This window comes from Drosophila novamexicana, unplaced genomic scaffold (genome assembly GCF_003285875.2).
Source record: "Drosophila novamexicana strain 15010-1031.04,08,12 unplaced genomic scaffold, DnovRS2.1 tig00001813-arrow-arrow-pilon, whole genome shotgun sequence".
Taxonomy (NCBI): domain Eukaryota; kingdom Metazoa; phylum Arthropoda; class Insecta; order Diptera; family Drosophilidae; genus Drosophila; species Drosophila novamexicana.
This window is the reverse complement of record NW_020824895.1, coordinates 259,418-280,458: the sequence shown is the minus strand read 5'-3', so window position 1 is coordinate 280,458 and position 21,041 is coordinate 259,418. Positions and strand designations below refer to the sequence as shown.

The 21,041-nt window shown below is 41.8% G+C and overlaps 2 protein-coding genes across 2 annotated transcripts; one reads left to right on the top strand and one right to left on the bottom strand.

Moving 5' to 3' along the window:
* Positions 1–6,436: 6,436 nt before the first annotated feature.
* LOC115768516 (DNA topoisomerase 3-beta) lies at positions 6,437–10,371 on the top strand. The gene is made up of 5 exons (XM_030713102.1): positions 6,437–6,865; positions 6,926–7,670; positions 7,740–8,790; positions 9,469–9,862; positions 9,941–10,371. Exons 1-5 carry the CDS (start codon positions 6,775–6,777, stop codon positions 10,234–10,236), a joined length of 2,577 nt encoding a protein of 858 aa, XP_030568962.1. The 5' UTR covers positions 6,437–6,774; the 3' UTR covers positions 10,237–10,371.
* Positions 10,372–11,311: 940 nt separating this feature from the next.
* LOC115768496 (homeobox protein extradenticle-like) lies at positions 11,312–20,309 on the bottom strand. The gene is made up of 6 exons (XM_030713082.1): positions 20,214–20,309; positions 19,897–19,972; positions 18,406–18,746; positions 13,916–14,234; positions 13,006–13,264; positions 11,312–12,940 (listed from the first exon to the last, which is right to left on the bottom strand). Exons 3-6 carry the CDS (start codon positions 18,662–18,664, stop codon positions 12,653–12,655), a joined length of 1,125 nt encoding a protein of 374 aa, XP_030568942.1. The 5' UTR covers positions 18,665–18,746; positions 19,897–19,972; positions 20,214–20,309; the 3' UTR covers positions 11,312–12,652.
* Positions 20,310–21,041: the final 732 nt, after the last annotated feature.

Here is a 21,041-nt window from a genome sequence, read left to right as displayed (position 1 = left end):
GCTAAATTTGTTATGTAGGTTCATTAGGGTAGATACATACAGATTGAGGACATTACCTCCCAAAATTCCCCCTCAAAAACAGAAAAAGCTCGAGGATTACAAGATCTAGAGACGTAAAATTTGGTATGTAGGCTCTTGAATAGTATATAGAAGTAAAGAACTTTTGACTTTCTTAATAACTCCCGAAATTCTCACTTAGATTGATGAAAGTCTACATTGTAAATGTAGAGCCTTGCGCTTTAAGCACTGAAAATTTCATAAGGAAGAAGCACTTGGAGAAGAAATCTCGAATGCTTGTAACGCCATGATAGGGTATCTGCTGGTCGGATACACTGCCGAGGAGAGCAACGCGTAATTGTTGACTGTTTCTTTAGGCCAACTTGACACATGCCACGTGGGAGAGGGGGGGCCGAGGTTGGGTGAAAGGCGGGCCGCGCGACACGCTCTTATCTGCGACACGCATCTGCGGCCATGGCCTTTGTCTTTGGCGGCCGTGCATTTAATTGCCGTGCCACGCCCCAAAAAAAAGACCTGACCAAAGCCGAGCCCAATCGACAAATACCAATTCCCAAAACCAAAGCCAAAAAAATCCAATCCAAAGGCAAAATTCAGATACAAGCCCAAACGCATTTGTTGCTTTTGGCCTCGCTTTTGTCTGTTTAATTGTTTTTGTACTTTTTTTCAAGTTTTTTTTTTTTCAAATTGTTGTTGTTGTTGTTGTTGTTCAGCTTCAAATTGGGCCGTATTTTGTGCCTAATTTACCAGGCATCCGTTTCAGTCCACATATCCGCAGCTGTATCTGTATCTGTATCTGTATCTGCATCTGTATCTGTATCTGTATCTGTATCTGTATCTGTATCTGTACCTTCGCCCGTGTATCTGTATCTGTATCTGCATTGCGCCAGTTTTATCTTTGATTTTAGCGGCATTCTTTTTTTTTTGTTAACTAGTTTCAGTTCTCAATGGTATTGGATTTCCTTCTCAATGATTTTACTATCGCCGACAGCCTAAAGATTCGCGATATGAATCCCCGACATAAGGTCACGTATCTTGCGGATTCTATTCAATTTGTTTCAATTTAAATCTTTTTAATTAGAGCATTAGCAGCAAACGGTGGGGCGTGCCAGACTGCTAGATACCCTGCACGTTTCGCTTGCAATGCATTATCGATATGGGGAAAATTAAGGAAAGTATCGAAAATGCGATTAACTTCATCTGTATAAAGTTTAAGAGAATATATATCGCTTATTTCAAGTATCTAGCTTCTTGATTGAAGACTTTTAGGCAAGGAAAGTAGTATTTAAAGTTTGAGCCACATATTGAGCTGTCTTTTTGTGTTTGATTTGAGTACACGATTTTTGGACACTTTTTGTGAGCGTGGGTTGTTTCTTCTTGCCGAGAGACAAGTTCGCTGAACCAGACGCGAATTTAAAGTTTTGCAGATGCTTACAAAAAAAATATATGTATGTAAATGTATATGGCTTATATGTGCTTAAGTTCGGACTGTGTACTAAAAGCGCCGCGCGGCAGACGTGACTTTTGGGCCATGACGCTGGCCACATTGCCAAGCCATTCCAGTTCCCATTCGTTGTATGTGACTAAATGGTAAATATTTGCGTTCATTTATCGAATAGACAAACGACTAGAAAAAAAACCAACAACAGCAGCAGCAACAGTTCCAGCGATTGGCTACAATGAACCAGATCAGGAACAAACGCGCCGGAAGTGTTAAAAACAAAGCAAAAACAAACAAAATTTGAATTCAAGCAAAATGAACCGAAAGCAACCAGCACGAACTAGTTCGCAGGCTCATGACCTGATTGACTGACTGAGGGACTAAATGATGGACTGACTGACTGACTGATGGACTGAATGATAGACTGAGTCAGTCAGATGAACAGACTGACTGATGGAGTGACTGATGGACTAACTAACTGACAGATGGACTGATTGATTGATGGTCTGACTGACTGATTGATGGACTGTCTGACTACCTAACTGACTGACTGATACACTGACTAACTAACTAACTTTAGCACTGACTGTCTGGCTAAGTCCATCACTAACCGTAAATCTAAGCACTAAATGCAAAATACTAAACAAAATACTAAGCATGCTTGCCCATAATTTATTAGAACTACGTGACGTTCATTTGCTGGCTCCGAAACAAATAGTCATTAATTTGGTCGTGTGTTTTTTGTTTTATGACTCGAGCTCACAAGTTCTTAATGGGAGAATTCCATTGCGAAGCTAATATATCATCTGGTTATTTGCTTTTGGCGTAGTTCTATGCTCTTATTGTCATTTAGCTAGTATACGAGAAGCTCGTAAATTGAGCTAAAACAAAAATAGCTAAAAACTAGAACAAGCACACAAGAATTTAACACGATAATATGAAGTTTTTCAAGTGAATTATTTCAATATATCTAGCAAAAGCGGTTCCAGGGTTGATAAGCGTGCAAAACGATGAGCCGAATCTAAAGTTTTTCGCCGTTTTTCAACACTGTGAGCCAAACCAACGACAACTTATTTACTTTCTTTTAATCTTTTATCAATTATTTTCGAAGATTTTTGAGAATAAACAAAATTTGAAGATTTTTTGTGAGGTTATGTTGTAGAGAACAGTTATTTTTAAGCATTTGCAGCACTGTTAAAAGCAGATTCTAAGCGACAAAAGCTTGAAATAAAACGGTATACAAGCGCAGCTTTTATGACGTTCGATATTTCAATTGATAAGCAGGCATATATACATACATATATATACATAATGTTATTAATACCTCAATCGTTATGCAATCAGCATCACGATCCAGCCATAAATCGATCAGGCCGTATATCTGTGTGTCTTTTATCTGTATCCGTATCCGAATCTGACCGAATGCATATTCATTTGCTTGACTATTGCCATTTCAGTCGCTCCAATTGGCTGGCGCACTGCTCAAGGTCTCTCGCGAACAGTGTAAAGCAGAGAGGCAGAGAAGAGATCGCACACCCCTCTCCCCAATCAAGTAGCATAATAACAAAAACACACACACACAAACAGAGCCAAAAAAATACGATGCGAAATGAATTGAATTAACATGGGAAATGCGCGCTGTACTTGAAACAATGGGAGACTGCAACAACAACAACAGCGAGAAGACGAAGAAGAAGAGGAAGAAGAGGAGACCAGCATGAGAACGCAGCAAGTGCAGCTGTGATTTATGCGTCTCTTGTGTGCGTGCTGTTCGTGTTCACAAACAATGTTGCTAGCGTCGCGCAAATGTTGCTAGCGCCGCGCAAATGTTGCTAAGCACACACAGTTAACCTCTGAGTGCATAACGAATTATTTTGCAATGATTTTGCATTAATTGAACAATTCTCGTTGTTTTCTTATGCGAATTTGATTATACGGCTTACATTATTTTACAGCAATAACAATAATTACCACTAACAGAAGCATTATGTTTTATATTAGAAAAATGATAATACGAAACGGCATTAAAGGGTTAACGATCGCATGCGTGCACAAGCATGTTTATGTGTAAGTGTGTGTCTGCATCTAAGCAGTTGAAAATGTTGCTTACCTGCGCGCAAAATGCAGCCAAAAATGCGAGGCTCCAAATCCAACAATGTTGCCGAGCTGCTCCTGTTGTTGTTTTTGGCTGTTGCTGACAATGTTGCCGTTGCCTTTTGAGTCGGATTCTTGTTGTTGCTTTGCTTAGCGTGTACAACATATTGTGGCCGTTATGTTGCTGTTGCTGCTGCTGCTGTTGTTGTTGTATGTTGCTAGCGTAACGTTGATTTTGCAGTTGTTTTTATTATTATTATTATTTTGCTTATTTATTATGATCTTTTGCGTTTGCTTTTGAACAAATGCACTTTAACTAATTTCTTTTAATTTTCGACATTTTCGTTGAAAGCGTAGTTTTTGTTTTGTGCAAATGCATTGTTTTTAATTTGTTGTAACCTTTTTTGTTTTTTTTTTTTTTTACAACTACAACTTAATTGTGGATTTTTGTATTATGAACTTTCCTCACGTCATTCTGCAAAAGAGAGAGAGTCAATTTGAGAGTGTGCGAGAGAGCGAGAGAGTTATGCATTGGCAACGCGTACAAAATTTAGATAAGAGCGCGAGAGCGAAAAACTAGGCAGGCAAACACTGGCGCGTGTGTATGCATGTGTCGTGTGTGCGTGTGTGTGTGTGTGTGAGCGCAGCTTTGAAGCCAAGCTCAGCGCACAGCTTTTGCTGCCGATCAATAGCGCTCGCTCACTCGCTCTCCCACGCTCGCTCTATCTGGCTCTCTTTCTCTTCCACTTTGCATTTTGGCCAGCGGCGCCTGCGCCAATGTTGTTTCTTGTTATTTTTTTTTTGGGTTTTTTGTTCAGGCCAAGCTTTCGATTTTTCGATATGTATTGCTTTAATTGTTATTGCATTAACATGTTGTCAATTTGCTCAGCGTTGATGACGTCACGATGCAAAACATAAATATGTATGTCCAACCAGAAAAAAAATATGTATATTTGTGTGTGTATTTAAATGCCAATAAAAAGAAATCAACAACTTTTACAATAACCCGTTTTTGCTTGTTGTTGTTTGTTCATTAAAGCTGCTTAGGGTCGTTTTGTTGTTGTTGTTGCTGCTTGTTGCTGCTTGTTAATAACATTGCCGTATGCAAAAAAGGCCTTCAACTTTGTTGCTGAGCTGCAGCTAAAAGAGAGCGCGAGCGTAAGCTGAAGTAGAAGAAGAAGAAGCAGAGTGTGGGCAAGCCATCAATGATGGCAGAGAGAGAGAGAGAGGAAGAGAGGCAGAGAGAGAATGTGAGATCCAAGCGAAGCTTAAGCCATTGTTCTGTCATTTACTAGAACAACAACAACAACAACAACAGCAGCTAATCAACTTTAAAGCTTAAGAAACATAGCAGCAACAAAAACAATGCAAAGCTCATAAAACGAGTTTTCATATGAAATGTTGTTCAAGCAAATTTAGGACAAGTTTCTAACAACAATAAACGTACAAATAAAATTAATAAATAACATTATTTGTTTGTGCGCAGCAATTATCGTGAATGTTTGTCAAATTCATTCACAAACACTGGAGAAATTAAAAAACATACATACAAATACTCATATACATATACATATATGCAAATAAACACCGACAACAATAACAACAACAAGACAATTGCAAAACGGCGCCAACAGAGCGCGCCTTGGTGCGTTGTGCATGCGTTTGCGAGGAGGGGTGGGCGGGGGGGGATGGCCTGCGCCAGGAGGCGCGCTGCATGGGCACGCAAAAGAAAGCGACGGCATTTTAAGCGGCTGCGGCAACAAACAAAAAACAACTGAAAAAACGGTTGTTTCTGCCGCCGGTGTTGCCACTGTTGCGTAGGAGTTACTGTTGTTGTTGTTGCTGCTGCTGCTGCGACAACACAAAAACAACTCTCAATTTCTGCTTTTACTTTGCTACGCTTTGCTGGGCATTTCTTGGCCAAAAAACAAAAGTGTATATATATATATGTGTGTGTGTGTGTGTGTGCTGTGTGTTTGTGTGTGTAAATATATGTATGTATTTTAAAGACACGAACTTTTCTTATACAACATTTAAAACTTTTCATAAACATATGTATGTATGTATGTGCTCTTATATATTCATAAATATATGTAGCTACGTTCAAAATGATTTTGCTAACCGTCGCCAAAAAAAAAATACAACAAAAAACGTACACTCAGACGCAGACGCACACACACGTCAAAACGCGACGCTAATGACGACGACGACGACGGCGACGACGCGGACAAGCACAGCGGCAACAGAAATCGGACAACGCGCACCTGAACACGTTCACGGCCAAAACTCAACTGAGTAACGGGCTATGTAGCGGTGGCTGCGGCTGCGGCTGCGGCTCTGCCTGCATCTGCAAGTCGGCTGAGCAAGTGTCTGCGTGCGTCTGTGTGTGTACGCTCCGGTGTTTTTGCGGGTGTATTTGTGTGGGAGACGGCTCCCAGTACTGGGTGGTTGTTTCTGTGCGAGCGTTGCCACCCTTGGCGCGTTATTTTAAATTACGGCGTGCAAATACTTGCAATTCTGCAAGAGTTCAAATAATAATAGCTTGCACAGCAAACAGATTTTGTGTATACTTAAAATAATAAACGTACTCATTATAGCACATATAAAAAAAAGTACAAAAAAATCGTAATTTGGCGATATATGTCGCAACGCTCTTTTTTTTTTTTAATTAACTTTGCCTGACAAATATTTAAGTGTTGGGAAATAAAAGATATGTAGGTGGTGGCATTGTGACATCGATGACTCGCTTAACGATCGTTAAGCGGCAGGCCTAATCGATGTATCGTTTCACAGACACAACTTCAGCTATCGATACGCCACTTACATCCCTAATTGCAGTGTTTCTTTTTTTTTGTACATCACTAACAACAGCTACGGCTACACTGGTTTTTTTTTTTGCAAATACATTCTGAATTTTTATATTTATTTACTGAAAATATCAAAAGTGTATTAAAGTTGAACGCGCCGCTTCAGAGCGTATTGCAATTGACTGCAATAAGGCGTGGCAATACAAAAATAAGAGGCAACAGCACAGAAAAAAAGACCGGCAGCAGCAGCTTCCACACACACACGCACACACACACACACACACACATATGTAGGTTATTCTATGAAAGTGTCGCTAAAAACAAGAATCATCTCCCATTGTGCGTGTGAAGAAGCAGAGAGAGAGAGCGAGAGCGAGAGAGAGGAGAAGTCGGTGTCATCATCAACACATTTAGGCCATGAAGAACGTTCTGATGGTGGCCGAGAAGCCCTCGCTGGCTGCCTCCCTGGCCGGCATACTCTCCAACGGACGCTGCACGGCAAAGCGAGGTTAGAAACGAGCGACTAATCCCTTAAATATCCACTCACATGTGCATTAATCCTTGACAGGCAACAACGGCTGCTCCACGCATGAGTGGACCGGTCACTTCCGGAACGAGGGCAGCGTCCACTTTCGGATGACATCCGTGTGCGGTCATGTGATGTCGCTGGACTTTACCAGCAAATATACGTCATGGGACAAGGTGGATCCGGTGGAGCTATTTGGCTGCACCACAGAGAAAAAGGAATGCAATCCCAAGCAGCAGATGCGTTCGTTTCTTGCGCACGAGGCACGCGGCTGCGATTATCTTGTGCTGTGGCTCGATTGCGACAAGGAGGGCGAGAACATTTGCTTTGAGGTGATGGACGCAGTGCAGCATGTTATACACAATGTTTATAGCCGCAATGTGACATATCGGGCGCACTTCTCGGCCATCACGGACAAGGACATCAAGGGCGCAATGGAAACGTTGGGACATCCCAATGAGAACGAGGCCAAGTCTGTCGATGCACGCCAGGAGCTCGATTTGCGCATCGGCTGTGCCTTTACGCGCTTCCAAACGAAATTCTTCCAGGGCCGTTACGGCGATCTCGACTCATCCCTCATCTCGTACGGCCCCTGTCAGACGCCGACTCTTGGCTTCTGTGTAAAGCGGCACGATGATATACAGACCTTCAAGCCGGAGACGTTCTGGTATCTCCAGCTGATGGCCGGCCAGCCGGAATATACGCTCGAATGGGCGCGTGGGCGTGTCTTCAAAAAGGACATTGCCATCATGCTGCTGAATCGCGTCAAGGAGCACAAGGAGGCCACGTAAGTGCAGCCCTACTCCTCCTTCATAGATCTCTTCCATGCTCATCTCTCCCTCTCCGTCTCTTTCAGCGTGGAGAGCGTCAGCAGCAAGGAGTCGTTCAAGAGCAAGCCGCAGGCCTTGAACACGGTCGAGCTGATGCGTATCTGCAGCTCCGGCTTGGGCATTGGCCCGTTTCAGGCGATGCAAATCGCCGAACGTCTCTATACGCAGGGCTATATCAGCTATCCGCGCACGGAGACCAATCAGTATCCGGAGAACTTTGATTTGCATGCGGTGCTGCGCGTACTGCAGCCATCGGGCGATTTTGGGGAGGAGGCGCGCGCCATTGCCGGTGATTTTCAGACGCCGCGCAAGGGCAAGGATGCCGGCGATCATCCGCCCATAACGCCCATGAAGCTGGGCCATCGCGGCGACTTCGATCGGGACACCTGGCGCGTATACGAGTTCATTTGCCGCCACTTCATGGGCACCATATCGCGCGATCTGAAGTATCGCACCACAACGGCCAAGCTGCGCGTCGGTCTCGAGTGCTTTACGTGCACGGCGAACGTGCTGCTCGACGCGGGCTTCACCAAGGTGATGACGTGGCAGGCCTTCGGCAAGGATGAGGCAATGCCGCCCTTTGTCCAGGGCAGCCAGGTGGCCATCAATGATGTGCGCCTAGCCGAGAGCCAAACCGGACCGCCCGATTATCTAACCGAAGCGGAGCTGATCACGCTCATGGAACAGCATGGCATCGGCACAGATGCCTCGATACCGGTGCACATCAATAATATCTGCCAGCGCAACTATGTGCGCATCGAAACTGGACGCAAACTGATACCCACCACGCTGGGCATTGTCCTGGTGCATGGCTATCAGAAGATCGATCCGGAACTGGTGCTGCCCACCATGCGCTCCGAGGTGGAGCGCATGCTCACACTCATCGCCAAGGGCTCGGCCGATTTCAATGATGTCCTGCGGCATGCCATCAAAATCTTTAAGCTGAAATTCATGTTCTTCGTACAGAACATCGCCAGCATGGACATGCTCTTCGAGTCTTCCTTCTCGCCGCTGGCCGAGTCCGGCAAGGCGCATTCCCGCTGCGGTAAATGTCGCCGTTACATGAAGTATATACAGGTGCGATACGGATGACAAAGTTGAGGATATATAGATCGAGATGGAGATGTAGACATGGATATGCATGTAGATTAAGACTTGGATATGGATGCAGACTCAGATGTAGACTTTGATGTGGATGTAGATCTTAATCTATAAAGTATCGATCTTAATCATCTTTATATAGATGTAGATGAAGATGTGGTTGTAGATTAGAATGTAGATGTAGAATGGATATGGATGTAGATAAAGATGTAGATGTAGAATGGATATGGATGTAGATTAAGATGTAGACTTGGAGGTGGATGTAGATTAATATGTAGATGTAGACCAGGATGTAGATTAAAATGTAGATGTAGAATACATATGGGATTGGGACTTGGATATGGATGTAGATGTAGATTAAGATTAAGATTAAGATGTAGATGTAGATGTAGATGTAGATGTAGATGTAGATGAAGATGTAGATGTAGACTTGTATGTGGATGTAGATAAAGATGTAGATGTAGATGTAGATTAAGACTTAAATATGGATGTAGACCTTGATATAGATGTAGACATGGATGTAGATGATGTATATAGATTATGATTGATTATGGTTTGACTTTAAATTGCTATATAGTCATATTTGAACTGTGTTAGGTTTTAATTTGTGTTTTACATGGATTAATCGTCTCGATGTATTGCTGTCTCTTTCAGACGAAGCCGGCTCGGCTGTACTGCTCGCACTGCGACGAGAACTATACGCTGCCCAATGGCAATGTGAAGGTGTATCGGGAGTTCAAGTGTCCGCTGGATGATTTCGGCCTGTTGGCGTTCTCGACGGGCGTCAAGGGTCGTTCGTTTCCGTTCTGCCCGTACTGCTACAATCATCCGCCGTTCAGGGATATGCCCAAGTTTGGCGGCTGCAATTCCTGCACGCATCCCACCTGCCCGCACTCGCTCAACACGCTGGGCATCTCCGGCTGTGTGGAGTGCGAGACGGGCGTGCTTGTACTGGACAGCACATTGTCGCCCACCTGGAAGCTGGGCTGCAATCGCTGCGATGTGATCATCAATTGCTTCAAGGGTGCCACCAAAATCACAGTCGAAGGTGAGTTTCCCCCCAATCTTCTCGCATCTCACATCTCTTTTTCAAATTGCTAATCCTTGTGCTCCTCCATCTCCATAGAGAGCAAGTGCAGCGACTGTGGCGCTCAGCTGGTGAACGTCGTGTACAAATCGGACAAGTCCAAGTTCAAGGATGGCAGCGAGGAGAAAAGCGGCTGCATCTTCTGCTCCACGGAGTTCGCCCATCTGGTCGAAAAGCATCGAGCAGTTGCCTCCCGTCAGGTGCGCAGCGGTGCGCCTCGTGGCGGCGGCCCTGCTGCCGCCGGACCAGGCGGCGCGGGCAATGCACGCGGCGGACGGCATGGCGGACGTCCGCCCAAGGATAAAATGGCACAATTGGCGGCATATTTCGTTTGATTTCAACTGCCACTGGCTTCCAAGCATATCGCTAACGACCAGCTCTAATTCTCTATATATATTGCATTTAACTATGTAAGACGTAACGCTAAATTAGTCTAGTCTGCGAGACTTGGCAGTAATAAACGAAATTTGTATAAATCTAACTTGGCTAACGTTTTTTTTTTTCTTCACCCAAGCGACAGCATAGGGGTTAACATGGAAGTACTTTAGATGGCCATCAAATGTTGTATTTAACGCCTCGCTGGCTAATTGACTAAAAGGCATTAAATTCTTTTAATCCAAGTAAACGCCATTTGATTTAAATTTCATTTCAGCTGTCATTTTCAAAATGTTATCGATATCATGAAGGCGGCAAGAAAAGAAAAAACAGTGTTGAGAAACTAGGCTAAACGATATTTTTGCAGCAGCTGCAGCATTAGAATATATCGATATATCGATGGCGCGATAGACACGCTGCTAAAAATATCGATGCTTGGCCCGCTATTTATTTCCTATTCAAAAATGTTCAAATGGGAAAAGCAAAATCGCTGCAGCGCGCAAGCGTGCAGCTATTGTGCCTAAACCCTCCTTAAATTTGGCAATTTAAGTCAAAATATTACCCTAAAATATCCTACTCAGACATAGGTAGAAATTTGCCAACCCCATAACTCAGTCACATCTCATCCGATTTTCATAGGGTTAAGCTTTTTCTTTCAAAATTCCATCTGTGTCTCGTGTTGGGCGTCTAAGCGTCGAACTGGCAAGCGAGAGGTCGGCGGTTCAAATCAACTTTCATATACAGACTTATAGAAAATAAGTAACCTAAAAGAGAGCAAACCTGTTTTATCCTTTCCTAGACAAGATATAATCCCATCACAATGATGACAAAACTGTTCTCATATCAGTCCATCAATTTATGCTCCACAGACAACTTTTGGTTGCATTAGATATCCTAGAAGAAAGAAAAACAAAAACAAATTACAAATCTTTGATATAAGCTCACGATTAAGATACTTAAATATATATGCTTATATAACTTTGCTTAGAGAGAATCCATAATAAATGAAATCAAGTAATCTTTGCCTTTTGTTTATTATTATTATTATAGTATAGCATTGTTTGTTTGTTTGTTTTGTATTTGTTCTAAAAGATTTATAGTTATGTAGTTTTACGTATATATAGACTGTTTTTTTTTTAGAAATAGTTTTTGTTTTCTTTACTTTATTTGTTATTACAAAACTTGCTCCGTCAAATAGAGAGAGAAACTTTTTGAATTATCAATTTTTCTTGTGTTTCTTGTTCTTGTCTCAATCCTCTTTATTCCCGTTCGTAACATGATAATGAAAACTCGGAAAATGTTTTCCTTTTTGTTCTCGTGTTCTTTTGGGATTGGAAGGAAAATCTTTGTATGTTAAATTTGATTTACATCGTATACATGTTTCTTCTTGTCGTTTTGTTTCAACTTAATTATGGTATACAAATTTGTTTATTAATTGTGCAAATTACAATTTTCGTTACGTTCGTTTTTCTCGTTTACTTTCATTTATTATCAATTTTAATGAATTGTGTGGCTTGTATGTACAGTGTTGCCAACTGTCGCAAAGTTAAAAGTAGCTATAAAAAAAAAAAATTTAAAAAAACAGCCAAAAGCAGCCAAAACAGCTGATTTAGCCGTTGGCAATAAACAGCCAAGGCAAATGGCTAAAACGATTTAAGCTTTCGGCTCTTTTCGGCTATAGGAGCTCTGAAAATAGCCGAATTTAGCTAGAAAGTAGCTGAATTGGCAATACTGCATGCATTGCACAGTGGGCAACAATCTATTTGCTGCGCGCAAAAAAGAAGATATATTTATTTAGTATCTAATCAATTGTTGATTTATAGAGAATAATGTCAGTACGAAGAGCGTGTTCTTTTCGATTGAAATTTTATGTTTAGTCTCTTTGTTTTCTTGCTTTTTTTTTAGGAATTAGAAAATGTACGTGACATTAAAAAAACACGCTGCTCAAAATGACATTTTTCTCATTTCCATGGCTGATTTGCTTACAAAAATGATTCGACTTTTAAATATATTAGATTTGATGCGTGCCAACAAATAGACTGAGGCCCACTGTGCATGCGTATGTGTATGTATACATGTGTGTGTGTGTGTGTGTGTGTGTGTGTGTGTGTTTCTTGTTGCTTTAGCTTAAGCAACTGTGTGTTTCTTTTGTTGCATTTCTTACATTTTGTTTGTTATTCATAATTAAGACATAATCGTATACATAATTGATTGTAGGCTACACACACACACACACACAGAGAGACACAATCACATTTATCGATACACATGTACACGTTTTTACAGGAATAAGCAAAAAAAAAAGTGGGGGGGTGGATTAAAACATAATAAACTGTCTACTTGTAGCTGTTTTTTTTTCTTTTTGGCAGCCTATCCTCAAGGGCTAAGATCCTGATGCAAATTGGGATCATAGCCGCCCATGGTGTTATCGTAGGGCGGCTGCTGATCGTAGCCGGCGGAGCCCATGGGATAGCCCATCGAGTCCTGTGGCGGTGCGGGCGACATCATGGGCGTGGTTGTGCCACTGGGCGGCCCGGCCATGGAGTAGGGCGAGGCGCCGGCCGCCTTTTTCGCTGCATACAGATTGGCCTCCTCCTGGGCCTTGCCAATGTTCTTCTTATAGCGAATGCGCTTGTTGCCAAACCAGTTGGATACCTGCGACACCTGCAATAGTCAACGTATTGAGTATCGATCATGTTAATCGATTAATGTGATTTATCGATACTCACAGTTATGCCGCACTTGCGCGCCAGCTCCTCCTTGGCCTCTTCGGATGGATACGGATTGCTCAAATGACTGTAAAAATACTCGTTGAGTATTTCGGATGCCTGTTTGCTGAAATTGCGACGCTTTCGGCGCGCATCCAAGAATCTGGAACGCAATATCATGACCGCCTCGCAGGTCGATTGCTTTAGCTGCATCTGAATCGAGCTGAATTTCTTGTGGATTATTTGCACCATGCGCTCGATTTCTTTGGGTGTGATGGGTCTGCGGCAAAGAGGAAAACCCCAAAAAAAAATATATATATATATATATTAATTATACATGCATAAAGCATCGATATATCGATAAGTCACAAGCGCAGGCTACTCGTGACTTATCGATATATCGATAAGTCGCAAGCGCAGGCTAATCTTGACTTATCGATATATCGATACGTCACAAGCGCAGCCCATATTGTCAGATGTTGTAGAAATTTATCGAAATAACATAAATCGATAATTATCGATATTAATTCAGCGTGTATTCGAGCATATATATTTCAGAAGGTAGCCTAAACCGACTTAGCTCATTCTTCTGAGCAATAATATGTTTTAATATGCGCAAAACAACTAAAATCGATATTTATCGATAATAAATGAAGGCTTGTTACCCAATATCGAGATTGACATTCAGTCTTCTGATCAAGAATATGTTTTAAATTTTAAAAATCCATATTTATCGATATTAAATGGAAGCTCGTTCTCCACATTTACCCAGCATCGAGATCGTCTTAGCTCAATCTTCTACTCAAGAATATGTTATAATATTCTGTTGTCAACATTTGTTAAGTTTGCTTTCACAAATAGCGCATCTTTCGATAAATTTCAATTGACCATCTGGCAACTCTCTCCGTCTCTCTCTCTCTCTCTCTCTTACCTGGTGCGACTCTGCTCGCGCAGCAAGTTCATGACATGCGTGGTAAACTCATTGCAGGCCTGCTCGTATTTCTCCAGCTCCTGGTGATAGATCTGTCGGATCTGCGCGAGCTTGGCGCGATAATCCGAATGCTCGATGGCATTGTCCGCCCCATCGATGGACAGCGAGCCGCCTTGGCTGGCGGCCGCTGCTGAGGCGGCTGCGGCGCCGCCGCCGCCCTTTTCGGGCCCGGCCACGCCCTCGGCAATGAGCATGTTATCCAGACGCATCAGTTGCGGATCTGGCGGCTCCTCCTCCTGCGTGTTGCGAATGGAAAGCACTGCAACAAGCGAAATCAAACACAAAATACAATCAGCAAAGCAACAATTACAAAATGGCGGCGGCGTTGCCAACCCACCAAGCGTTGCCACCCCACCAAGCGTTGCCACCCTACAAAGCGTTGCCCCATCCGGGCTTATTGCATTGTCTCTGTGCTGACAAAGCTTCGCGGACTGTGGCGTATCCAATTTTATTTAACGTCAAACTCGCAAAAGGATAACAAAAACAAGCGCAAAGTTTTCGCGACCGGGCTGCCATATTGTCTAGGGAAATGCGTGTTGTTCTTTTCGTTCTGGCTATGCATGAATTAGATTTTTGCTTGAATCTAAATCGCGTTCACCAAATCCAGCCAAGAAACACTTCGCAAATGCCAACAATTGTCTCCTACTTCACCCCTTCCCCTCGCAGTCTTTGCTTCTGCTTCATCTTCTGCTCATCAGCATTGCCAGAGCGTCCCGAACAATAACAGTGGGAATTGTGCGAGGGGCATATTCGTTGTTCTTTCTCTTCTATGCATTATGCTAGCAAAAACAATTGCCCGGCACGGGATAAGCATCAGCACAAGACAAGTCCCTCCTTCCCTTCCTCTATACACACCCATTCCACAGCTTGGCCGAAATGAAAGTTGTTTCCCTCTCAGCGACTTGAATGGAACCTTTCGAGCTGTCACATCTTAAATAGACTTCAATTTCAGACTGCGTAAATTCTCACAAGCTTTAAATTAAAGTTTTGATTGAAATTAGCAAATGTAAGGAAGATGCCTTAAGCACAGCTTCCTCAGGCTAACAAAGGGGTGAGAGAATCGGGTGAGCTTTAAGATTTAAGCAAGTGAAGATTTAAAGCTTCAGAGGAGTTTTAAGATTTAAGCGAGCTTTAGTAAAACTGGAGAGCTTTAAAGCAGCTTTTAGTCTTACGCGAGTGAAGGTTTAAAGCTCCAGGGAAGCTTTACGATTTAATTGAGCTTCAGCTTCGAGTTAGAGCTTCAGAGAAGCTTTAAGATTTAAGCGAGCTTAAGTGAAGCTTGAGAGCTTTAAAGCAGCTTTAAGCCTTAAGCGAGTGAAGGTTTATAGCTTCAGAGAAGCCTTGAGATTTAATTGAGCTTCAGCTTCGAGTTAGAGCTTCAGAGAAGCCTTAATTGACCTTCAGTTTCGGGAGCTTCGGAGAAGCTTTAAGATTTAAGCGAGATTAAGTAAAGCTGAAGAGCTTCGGAGAAGCTTTAAGATTTAAGCGAGTAAAAAGTTAAAGCTTCAGACATACGATAAGATTTTAACAAGCTTAAGGTTTAGAGCTTTATGTGAGCTTTAAGCTCTAGGCGAGCTTGAGTAAAGGGTTAGAGCTTTAGAGGAGATGAAAGTTTTCAGCTAGTTGAAAAAGAGTCAAAGCGAAATTGTCTGTAGAACGACTTTTGCCGAGAAGACAAACGCACCGAACTCAGATACTAAAAGATGTAAAGCCAAGAAACGAAGAGGAGAAACTCAGGCAATGGAATTGAATATGGGAAACTTGGGAGTTTCCTATTTAGTTATTGAGCTCAAGAACTAGAAGAACAAAAGTTACAAAATAAGGTATGATGATAAAACGATGTTGTTCAACTCTAAAATCTGCAAACAATCTTTGCCAACACTACAAACTTAGCCCTTACAACACCCCACCCCCTACACACCAACCCTTCTACCATGCACAAAGACCTCCCCCGTTCCCCTTCGTGGCCAGTTTAATGCGTGTTTCATTTGTCGGCGCCTGCCTTCGATACAATGGGCTCTACAAGGTTTTAGATAAACTATAAAATAAATGCATATATATATATATATATGTAACATATAAACATACACACAATATACTTTCATATGCCTCAAGTGGCTTTAGTTCGCCTTGTGCAACGGCTCTCTGGCAATTGGCCGGAATCCGGGGCCGCATTAAATAGTTCGTAATGCCAATAGACCCTCGCCTCGCCCCGCCCCCCCCCCCCCCCCCCAAACTCCCTCCAACCCTAGCAAACGTGTCTGCTGTGTAAGTCACCTGATCGAAACCCAAACAACAACAGCAAGAAATTACTTTCTCAAGTATCATCAGGCAATAACATTAGCAAAAAAAAAAACCAACTTGAAAACATATTTGTATACCCTGTAGTTAAGCAAAAGCGGGCATAGTAGGCCACACATGAAATATATCCACTCTCTAGCAAGACCTAGAGCTTTGTTGTCAGAGATTTTAAGATTTTAAGATTTTACCTTTTCTTACATCCAAACAATTTTGAAGAGGAGAGAGCTATTCTCAAAACTTTGCAAGTTGTTGGAGTGCTATTATAGATCATATATAGCCCATTTGTCAGTCTCATCCTCTCCCTATCTCTCTCTCTGTCTCTATATAGAGAGATATTAAGATGGAGATAGAAATAGAGAGAGAGAGAAGAAAATATATTTCTCTCTCTATCTCTCAATATCTTTCTATATCTATATATCTTTCTATCTCTATCTCTCTTTCTTTCTCTATATATCTCTTTCTCTCTCTCTTTCATTATATCTCTCTCTATCTATATATCTCTCTATCTCTCTCTATCACTCTATCTCTTTCTTTATCTCTCTCTATCCCCATCTCTATCTTAACTTCCATCTCTAGCTCTCTCTATCTCAATCTCTCCCATTATCCTAATGAATCTTGTGGTAAACTAAGAAACCTTCTCTTCAAATGGAAACCAGAGCTTATACAATACAAGAGACATTATCCAACATGTTCCTGAACCTGCCCCATAGTGAAATTTTGAAAGAAACAGCATTGGGTAAACTCATTCAAGGAGAGACAAGTGTGTTTCATCGCTTTCAGTTGCCCAAAAAAGGCCATCTCACAGCGTTGAGCATTTCAGGGGGGGTTTCCTTTAAGGTGGGGGGGAGGGTCAATGAATGGTTGGTTTCATGTAGCTGAGAACGGCAAGAGATGGGAGGCGGGGAGAGGTGTAAGGAGGAGAGGAAATAAGGCAATGACAGCGTCGAAGCCATTTAAAACATCTGGGCCACAATCAAAACACGCTGTTATTGCCCATTTCGTGTCGCTGCGTGGGCGTAATATAAAAGAAAACAAGTAAGAGGTTCTAGTCGGGAGCTCCCGACTAGGGGATACCCTGAACCCTCTTCTTCCAACATCAAATGCATATATATATATATACTCTATTTTAGAAGCTATATGTCAAGTTTGGTGAATCTAGCTCTTATTATATCGATTTTTATATCGATATCGATTTTTATCGATTGCGATTGCTGGAAACGGAGTAAGTTATCGATTATCGGAAACAAACTCGATCTGCGCGGGAGCTAGGAGCATCCACATCTAAATAGGTTCTAGCTCTTATAGGTTCTGAGATCCTTGCGTTCATACATACGGACGGACGGACGGACGGACGGACGGACATGGCTAGATCGACTCGGCTATTGATGCTGATCAATGATATATATACTTTATGGGGTCGGAGATGCTTCCTTCTGCCTTTTACATACATTTGGATTTCGCACAAATATAATATACCCTTATACCCATAGGGTATAATGAAAATGATATAAAAGAAAACTCGTTTTGAAATTCTCTACAAGGTGCGTGCCGGGATAATAATAAAGTGCAGCGTCCGCGCGCAATGTGCAGGCATTTATAAAGAGCTTGAAACGGGAATACGCCTATTGAATGTTAACTGAATTCTTTATCCTTTAAGTTTTTCCTTGCATAGAAGTGAAGCCAGTCATAAAGCACCTCGTATACGTTTCTTATATTTCTTATAAAATTATCTAAACTGTGTTCAAATTTGTTTTCTTAATTTATTTTACAACTACATTAGGGGCTTTCCCGAAGAAACGCTGCCAAATAGTTTAGAATAGATGACTTTATACGAGGTATATAATACTCTATAATGCTTGTTCTAATCATCACAGATGACCCTGAAGGGGTTCATGCATAGGCATAGTTAGTTGAACAAACTTGAAGCGATAAAGTTGTATAATTACAAGCCCATTGAGTATATATATTCGTGAACAGCATCAAAGGACGAGTCGATTGAGGCCAAGTTCGTCTTAAACTGCATTAAGGAGCTTACAATAGCCTCATCTTTCAAGATCCTAGAGCTATGCACGTATTCGACATGCCGAAGATAGTTTTTCTTAGTAATTCTAGATGGATTTTGCACTCACCGGTTTTCTCCTTGATCTCGCATAGGACGGAGAATAGCGCCGGCTTCATGCGATGACAGTTGAGTGTGTGCTTTCTGGCCTGGGCCTCGTCCAGGGATTGCTCCGAAATGCTCATGATCTGTTGCAGTATTTCGCCGATGTCCTTTTGCTTGCGCACCTCGTTCTCATTGCCAGCATTTTGGCCATCATCCTGGCCGGGCAGGCCGTAGCCCTGGGGCGCCATCATGCCGCCAGTGTGGGCCATCATGCGATCCTCCATGTCGTATTGTTTTGTCTCTGTCTATCTCTGTGCAGTGGCAACAGCCACAACAACAATAACAACAAAACTCACAGCTCACGCACTGCAATAACAATATGAAGAACAACAATCAAGAAATGCGCATCCAACTTGGGCTGGTTGGGATGTGTTGCAACAGGCAACAAAAATATTTTAAAAAAAGCAACACAATTTGAAACAACAGTTAAAAGATTTCACTCCAATCGCAGCGTATTTTTTTCTGGTATTCTAACTGGTATTTTATGCGCGCACAGACGTCCTCACGCAACGGTAACGCGTCGCCAACTGACGACTGCAGCCTGTTGTTACCCAAAAGGATCGATAATTGTATTGTGCGTAGTTGGCATCGATACCCGATGTTATCGCTGCAGCTTAGTATGCAGCTCTCTGAGAAGAGTTTTACATGATAAGCAAGTATCAAGGAACACTTCTGCCAATTTGCATAGCACGTATAACATATACAATTTTATATTTTGTAATATACCAGTATAAAAGTAATCGCTCACAAATTATAATTTAATCATTTAAGAGCTGTTTCTTATTTGCGACTAATTGGAAGGTGCAGTGTTGCCAACTATCATTTCAAAATATTAGTCCAGTTCAATGTAAGCTGCATCTCAGCTCTGTTAACTACAAAAACAAATAGCTAAATTGGCAACGCTGCATCTTGCAAGAGCTTCGATATCGCACTGATAAATGCCGCATGCAGCTCTGTTTATATGCAAAGTGCGTGCGTGTGCGTGTGCATGCGTGTGGGTGGTTGAGATGGTTGAGGTACAATGGACAGCGGGCGGCTGACACACGCCAGGGGCACGGGCGAGGGTAAGGTACCTGCGCAGCAAACAACTACAACAACAACGCTGCATATGTGAGTGCATTCACATCTTTAAGTTAATTACTTTTTGGTTCAAGTGGCCGGGGGCCATAAAGTTGAAGAGACAAACGTAATTATGTCTGCACAGTAGCCAAAAACAGCGGGAGAAAGCAGCGCTGACCTTCAGGGCCGGAATATGCACATGCACACGCACACACACACATACCTTCATGTGCATGCGGACAAAGCGCGTCAAAGGCTCAGAAAAATAAAAACAACAAAGCATACATGCACACACACACACACTCACACACATACAGAGTTCTTGCAAATCAGAGACGCTTTTCATAATTCTTTGCTGCAGTATTGTTTAAATAATATAAATAATTTGTTAACTTACATTGCACGTCACTTAACGCTTTCAATTACGTTAAGGTATTTTGCGTTTTTCTCTTTTTATGTTTTTTTCTCGCCAACTGCAATTAAATTTAAAAAAAACACAAATGCACTTGCTATAAATATTTTTGGCGTATAACGGAGCACTCGGTATTCGTTTCAATGTGCTGCTTCCTCTTCTTTTCATACGCAGCAGCAGCAAAAAGTCGCCACTTTTTTATTGTACAAAACACTTTTTTTGCCTTTTAACCAAGTTTGTTTAAAAATGCTGGTTAAGCTTCATAATAGTACACTTATTTAATGAACACAACGTTCGCTTACGTATACTTGTTTTGTTGACATTAATATATGCACAATAAATCAGTGAAAATTATTTTACACCAAAAAAAAAAACTACTGCTGACAAAAAAAATGTATCTTATATGTGTTTTACCAGGGATGATATATCGATCAATTCAAACGTTATCGTTGCACATTTTGCGTTGCTCACTTTTGCGTTTGCGTTACTCAGCTGACGTTTACGTTTTCTATGTTAAATTGATCGTGTTAATTTACATTACATTAGGTAAATACGCAGAAAATGGTGTACAATTTGTAAAAGTGAATTTCGTAAATTCTCTTTTCATTATAAATGCAGTATTTCTTCGATTTAGTTTACCTAGGTAAACTACGTCAAAATGTGTTGGGGGCGGTGTCTACTTCAATTAGTTTTTTTACACTAACTCCATTTCCGACAGAGCTTAAATTTGCACGTCAGAGATGGGCATCTATTGACACAAAAATTTAAACTACGCTTAAAACTTATTTAACCAACATTTTCCACCCTGGATGGTTGAATTTGATTGCGAGCAGTATTCTGCTCTCATACATTTTAAATATATATATAGTCTGCGCCAAATCCAAAGTTTGATACTTATAAAGACTCGCTATCGATAACTAGTAGCTCTCATTTGTTCATCTCGAAGCGATAGCGATAGTTCCAAACTATTGGGTATTCATCGTCAAGCGTTGTCGTTAATGCACGACGCTCGGCAATCATGCTCCCCCTATATAATCGACAACTTTTAATTGATTCTAGGAAAAAAACCAAACAATTAAGTTTACCTTCTATACCAGAAAATCTCATATGGCCGTTCTTTACTTGTAAAA